General features: G+C 38.0%; 1 protein-coding gene across 1 annotated transcript in view; it reads left to right on the forward strand.

Annotated features, from left to right (window-relative positions):
- LOC109835711 (trafficking protein particle complex II-specific subunit 120 homolog) overlaps positions 1-6,830 on the forward strand; it is a 23,762-nt gene extending 16,932 nt beyond the window's left edge. The window contains exons 6-10 of the mRNA XM_020403711.1: positions 184-475; positions 1,080-1,372; positions 2,129-3,006; positions 4,498-5,478; positions 6,403-6,830. Coding sequence (XP_020259300.1) covers positions 184-475; positions 1,080-1,372; positions 2,129-3,006; positions 4,498-5,478; positions 6,403-6,623 — 2,665 coding nt within the window. The 3' untranslated portion in view covers positions 6,624-6,830. The remainder of the gene's footprint in view (positions 1-183; positions 476-1,079; positions 1,373-2,128; positions 3,007-4,497; positions 5,479-6,402) is intronic.

The raw sequence follows: 7,130 nt of genomic DNA on the forward strand, positions 1-7,130 counted from the left end.
ATCTTACTCTTTTTCTCTCTCCCCCTTTTCCCTTAAGCTATTGCTCCTCTCTGCTGTATTCTTTACTTTATCTAATTCTTGTAAACAAGGGTTATCTTTTGCAGTAATTAGTTTTAAATGTGCTAATACATGCTTACAGATTCTGAATCTTAAACTTTAGTGTTTTAAATCTTCATCTGGCAGGCGTGAGCTTGCGAAGGAGGTGACTGAGTTGTTGACGGGAGCTGCCGAAGGAGCTAAGTCCCTGATTGATGCTAATGATCGCCTGATATTATATGTTGAAATAGCTAGATTATTTGGCAGTCTCGGTTATCAGCGCAAAGCAGCCTTCTTCTCGAGGCAAATTTCTCAGTTGTATCTGCAACAAGATAATGCATGTGCAGCTATAAGCGCTATGCGAGTCTTGTCATTGACTTCAAAGGCATACCATGTTCAAAGTAGAGGGGCCAACCCAAAACTACATTCATCGCCTGCTGTGAGCATCAACTTACTTAGTCTTACAACATTTTACTCTTCTTAAGTTGGCTGTCCCATGTGATGAATTTGATTGATAACAAACCACATGCAGGTTTTCCCCAACTACTATACAGTTCCTTTTTCCTCCTTTTTCTATGTTTCCTTAATATATTTACTCAATTTAATCTGGATATCTATCCTTTTTATTTACAACGACGTTTTTGAGAGAAACGTCATTGTCCTAGCACATTTGGATCTGTCATTGGGTAGAGTCTCACCAGATCCCAATGTTGATTTCAGCAGAGGTAGGAACACTTAATGTCTAGATACCTCTTTCTTGTGGATGATGTATATCAAATTTTGCTGTGGTCAATTATTCCCATGCAATTTAATAGAGACAAATACTTGATAAAATCGATTAAATGATTTGAGATTGTGAATGAGGATCATGATTGAAGATCATCTCCATCTGATGATGCCATTGCACTATCTGTCACACTGCCAGTATTTGATTCTTAAAGTAACTCTGGTAAATTGTGTGCTATGAACTTCAGCATTTTACTGTCATCCTTTTTGTTATTTATTATACAAGCCAGTTATATTTTGTTCTTATTTTGTTTTAGGAACTTGGATGTAGTCATACAGAGAGTGGAAAAGTGCATCCCCAGTCAATAATCTCGTTGTTTGAATCTCAATGGAGTACCCTACAAATGGTTGTTTTAAGGGAAATATTGATGTCCTCAGTTCGTGCTGGAGACCCTCTTGCTGCATGGAGCGCAGCTGCGCGTCTACTCAGATTATTTTATCCTCTCATTACACCTGCAGGGCAAAGTGGTCTTGCAAGTTCACTTACCAATTCTGCTGAAAGGCTTCCAGCTGGGACTCGCTGTGCGGATCCTGCCCTTCCTTTTGTCAGGTGTCCTGTTTTCTTACTTTACAACATCTTTTCCCACGATGTGATAATCTGAGGAAGTTCTCTTTTCTTCAGTTAACTCTCAAGTCCTCACAGCCTTTTTAATTTCTAAATGCTGTTATAAAGGATAGATTAGTGTTTGTTGAAATTTACATAAAACTGAATGGTTATTTTAGCTATTCTTAGTGAAAGGCAGAATATATTAGATGATTTGTTATTTACTGTTCCTCTGTAGACCATATCTTATTGGAAGTTGACATTATCTCACTTCACCGTAAAATCTGGAAAATAATTAATCTGCGCATGTTAGGTTGACCTAATGAGCATTGAGTACAATTCTTGTGCTGCAAATAATGTAAACCTTACATCTGCAATCTCTTTGCTTTAAACAATTACTGCTTCATCTGTTTTGTATTCTCTCGTCTGAGTTTCTTCTTGTAGATAATCATGTTTCTTTCAGTTTGTCATGTTCTTCACTTACTGATATAGTGATTGATGAAGGGAAGATCCTTTTCTTGACCCCCTGTGGTACATGCTTTCTCGATTGTATACCATTAGCCCTTAGTTCACTATGGTAGTTACCAAGCCTTTCTATTCTTATTAAACAAAGTTCTTTTTAGAGATTGCTTCTCCTTCCTTTGCAAGTTATGCAACATATAAATAGATTTTTTTAAGATTTAGTTGAGTGGTTGTATCATAATAATCAGGATGGTTTCCAATGTTCAAATCAATGAGTACTGGGTGCTACCATTCCTTCAGGTTACATTCATTTTCACTCCATCCTTCTCAAGTGGATATCATAAAGCGTAATCCAGGAAAGAAAGAGTGGTGGACTGGTGCAGCTCCTTCTGGACCTTTTATTTACACTCCTTTTAGTAAGGGTGGGTCTACTGACAGCACTAAGCAGGAGCTAACTTGGATCGTTGGGGAGCCAGTTCAAGTTTTGGTTGAATTAGCAAATCCCTGTGGCTTTGACTTACTGGTCGAAAGTATTTATCTTTCAATTCATTCTGGGAATGTGGATGCTTTTCCTGTAAGTGTGAGCCTTCCACCTAATACCTCCAAGGTGATCTTGCTCTCAGGAATTCCAACTAAATTGGGACCCGTCACAATACCTGGATGCATTGTACACTGTTTTGGTGTCATTACAGAACACCTTTTCAAGGAAGTTGATAACTTGCTTCTTGGAGCAGCGCAAGGTCTTGTTCTTTCAGATCCTTTCAGATGTTGTGGCTCAACTAAATATAAAAATGTGCCTGTCCCAAGCATTTCTGTAGTACCACCTTTGCCTCTTTTAGTCCCTCATGTTGTTGGAGGTGATGGTGCTGCCATTTTGTATGAAGGCGAAATTCGGGATATTTGGATATGTCTCACCAATGCTGGAACTGTGCCAGTTGAGGAGGCACATGTATCCCTGACTGGAAAAAACCAAGACTCTGTTATTTCAATACCTCATGAAACTTTGAGGTCAGCACTGCCTCTGAAACCAGGTGCAGAAGTGACGCTTCCAATAACGATAAAAGCATGGCAACTTAGCTTGGTCGATTCTGAGAATGAAACTGGGAGGAGCACGTCGGGAAATACACGAAGGATATCCAAGGAAGGAAGCAGTCCATTGTTGGTTATTCACTATGCTGGTAGATCTTTCCTTCCCTTATAGTCCTTTTGCCCCTCAGCCCTTTTTATCTTCTGTTTTCTAATTCTTTATATTTTTGTCCAGTAACACTAATGGCTATAATCAGGAAAAAAAATATTACAGGTTGATGTAGTGTATATCTTCTTTATGTGGTAGATTTTATTTAATCCTATAGTATGGGGCTATGACCATGAACTTCCATTTAGTTAATGAATATCATAAATAAAATCTATTTGGATTAAAAAACATTCTGCCAGAGGAGACATGAAATGGAAAGGAGAAAATTCAATGGTATATTCTTCATAGATGATCTTACACTTTGTGCTTTTGTGATCCACATACAATCTGAAGCTTACTTTTTAGTCTTGACACTGGATAGTTATGCTATTCCCAGTATAAACGATGAGCAAAAAGTTGGAGAGATGCAGTGTCAGTTAACTGCTCTAATTTTGTTTGAGCAACCAACTGAGAGTAGTTTTAGACCGTATCACAATTTTCTTTGTGGGACGTCGGGGGTTCAAATCTCTTCATATACAGAGTAAGTTTTTTCAAATCTTATAGGAGCACACAAGTTGATTTTCGTAACCATTTGAGTACTGTAAGATGCATGAAGTCCACTTTGACATGATCTATGTGGAGCATCATCATCATCATCATCATCTATGTGCACAACAAGAGTTCTTTTCGTCAGTTTTCCTCTTCTTCTCCTCCTTCCTCTCTTCCTTTTTTTTGTTGGGGTCCCTTCATGCAATCTTGATTCATCCAGTCTTAGGTATTCTTTATCCCTTAATGGGATCATGTGTGCATATGGTTTCTCGAAGAAGTTTTGAGCAAGGTTTTCAATGGCTTTCCATTTTCTCTACGTACTATAGCATTGGATGCCTCTTCATTAAGAACTAATCCATGCATGTGAATGAAGGATCTTTTCCATAGGCGGAATACCAGTATTAGTAACACACATCCAATTTATATGAGGTCATTTTCTTTCTTATGTCTTATTTACTATTATAATAATTCCAATAAAAAAGGTTCTGGTGCGACATGCAGGTATGTTACTCACATTTGGATTTGCTGGTCTAGAAAAGGATCAAACTTCCCATTCAACTTTATTATCCTGATTACTATATTTCCATCAAATCTGTTTTTGCAGCCATCATTAAGTTCTATTAGAATTCTTGTTGGATCATATAAAATCAACTTGCAGATCAATTATAGAGTAATACCAACAAATTAGATTGTGAAGTTTTGTATTTCTGTAAAATTCACCAGCTTATATGAACTTTTAACAACTAAGGGTAAGTTGTTTATAGGTTATGAATGAAAAGGTATATATGTTTTTTCATTAGATGTTGAAGTCTCTGCTAGGTCCTTCTGCACCTAAATTAGTACTTAAGTAAAAAGCGAATACTATTTTCAACGTGTCCCTTCTATATGGTTTGCTTGTTTGAAAAATTCAATTGCTCAATCATTATCCCATTTTTTTGTTTTCCAGGGCCATTGTCACATCCCAGTCAATCGTCAAGCACTGAATTTCCTGTGACTCCAGGAAGGCGACTGGTTGTTCCATTGCATGTATCTATATTACAGGGATTACAATTTGTGAAAGCTCGTTTACTATCTATGGAAATTCCTGCACATGTTGGGAAAACCCTTCCAAAAAATGTTTCTGTTGCTGAAAATGTTACCAAAGCGCTCCATGTTCGTGACACCGCAGACCAATTTGTGAAATTCGATTTGTACAGAGGAAGCTGGGGTTTGCATCTTCTTGAACTTGAGTTGTCCAATCCTACCGATGTTGTATTTGAAGTTAATGTATCTGTCCAGTTAGATACTCAAAAGAGCAAGCAAGAACATGGTTCTGGTGAACTAGGGTGTCTTAAAACGAGAATTGACCGTGATTACTCTGCTCGGGTGCTAATACCACTGGAACACTTTAAACTGCCTGTTCTTGATGGTTCTTTCTTTTTAAAGGATTTTCAGACAAATGATCATTTAGGTAGTGAAGTCTCAAGCATGACTGAGTGGAATACCAAAGCTGAGCTGAATGCTTCCATCAACAATTTGATCTCAAAAATAAAAGTAAGATGGCAATCTGGACGGAATAGCTTGGGCGAGTTGAACATCAAGGATGCAACCCAAGCTGCACTGCAAAGTTCAGTTATGGACATATTACTTCCTGACCCTTTAAGTTATGAGTTCAGGCTAGCAAAAGATGGCGATAAAACAGAGAGGATGGATAATGTAGTGGACTCAAATATGGCCTCTGTTTTATCAGCTGAGGCTTCTGGTAACAATGGTGAAGAAAGCACCTTAAGATCTAAAGATTATGTATCAGCTCATGAAATGACGAACATGGAGGTTTCCATTCGGAATAATACCAAGGAAAGTATCCGAATGAGCCTCAGCATAGCATGCAGAGATGTAGCAGGTGAGAATTGCATCGAAGGAGGCAGCTCAACCGTCCTGTGGTCTGGTATGTTTCTTCAATATTTTTGAATTGAGTGGCATCTCATTCATAGTTTCGGCACATCATTATTTTTCATATGTACCTTCAATATGTGAATGTGCAAATTTCTGCTCTAGATCTTTTGCTTGATAACTTATTTGTGCATGTAGACCCAATATACATAGACATGACAAGTTTTTCCAATTTAGACATGACAAGTTTTTCCAATTCTTATGACACAGGCAACTCAAAACACACGTCTGCACGCTAGATTTATCAATTATTTAGAGGGTGTAATTTGGTGCGCTAAGCACTATACCATACATGTTAAGACTCCTGCGGGCACTGTGGGCTCATATTGTACATGACTTTATTATGTGATCATAGTCATCATACTAAACCAACTCCTGTACACACTTACCACACACCACAAATCTATATGGCTAAATTAATCTGTTTTCTCCGCTATTCTCCTGAAAGCAATCTGCTAGCTACATTAGCAAGTGTATGACCCTCTTTACTATCTGGTTGGTCCTTCTAGTTTTTCAGTCACAAATTTATCAGGAAAAGCTTCTCGTTTCTAGCTGACAAATTGGTTTTTGTTGCACTTACCCAGGCCTTTTTACAGTGATCTTTCCTCATCTCATACTCAACCGGAACTACTTTGATTGCTGATTAATTTACTTAGTTTATGTCCCATTGCCATATTGCCATCTCAGAAGCACAGACGGGAGCGTAAAAAACTGATGTTATTTGGAGAAATATAGAAAACAGTAATATTTTGCATGCAAATAGCAATGCATATTAAAAAAAAAAAATCGTGTCTTTTGCTGTTAGTGCATGCACATGAATGCGTCAGACATACATGCAACTCCAAATTGATACTACCGGTTCCTTATGTGCTCATGCCGCACCCTCATTTTTAACCATGCATCTTTTCTTCTCCTATAGGCATCCTTGGAGGAATCAGTTTGGAGGTTCCCCCTCTTCACGAAGTAACGCATCCATTCTCCCTCTACTTTCTTGTACCTGGAGATTACACACTACTCGCTGCGGCTGTCATAGACGACGCTACTGATGTACTCCGGGCCCGTGCAAGAACTGATTCACCCGAGGGTCCCATCTTTTGCCGTGGGTCCCCTTTCCATGTTCGTGTTGCCGGAACAGCTTAACAGGTGTAATTTTCTCAAAAATTGAAAATGTTGGGCGAGGACATTATGTGTTTAAACTCTTGATTGTTTGTATTTCATTCTCTTATGATTCTTCTATAGAGAAGCACCTCTTATTTGAGGCCTATGGAATTTGTAATTGGATCCTATGTGGTGTAATGAGCATCTTCAATTTTTCTTTTAGTGAATGATTCAACATTTTTATATTAACTTCTGCGCAAGTCGTCTGCTTGAATGATTTCTGAGACGACGTAGTTATTTATTTTTACGGAGCCAAAATCTTTTGCTTTCTGAAGTGCAATGAGTTTCTATGGCCGCTTGGTTCATTTTCTAGAAAAACCTAAAAAGAGGAAATTAGAAAAGAAACCTCAGAAATGATTTCAATCCACTTCAAAAGATTTGAAATGGGTTTTCCTAAATTAGAATCACATCAATCAACCAATGTGAGTAAGCTACCTCACTTTTTCTTGTGGTTTCAAAGTTGTAAACAAACTAAGTTGTAAACAAACT

The sequence above is a fragment of the Asparagus officinalis genome, chromosome 3, assembly GCF_001876935.1.
Source record: "Asparagus officinalis chromosome 3, Aspof.V1, whole genome shotgun sequence".
In the NCBI taxonomy this organism is placed as follows: Eukaryota; Viridiplantae; Streptophyta; class Magnoliopsida; order Asparagales; family Asparagaceae; genus Asparagus; species Asparagus officinalis.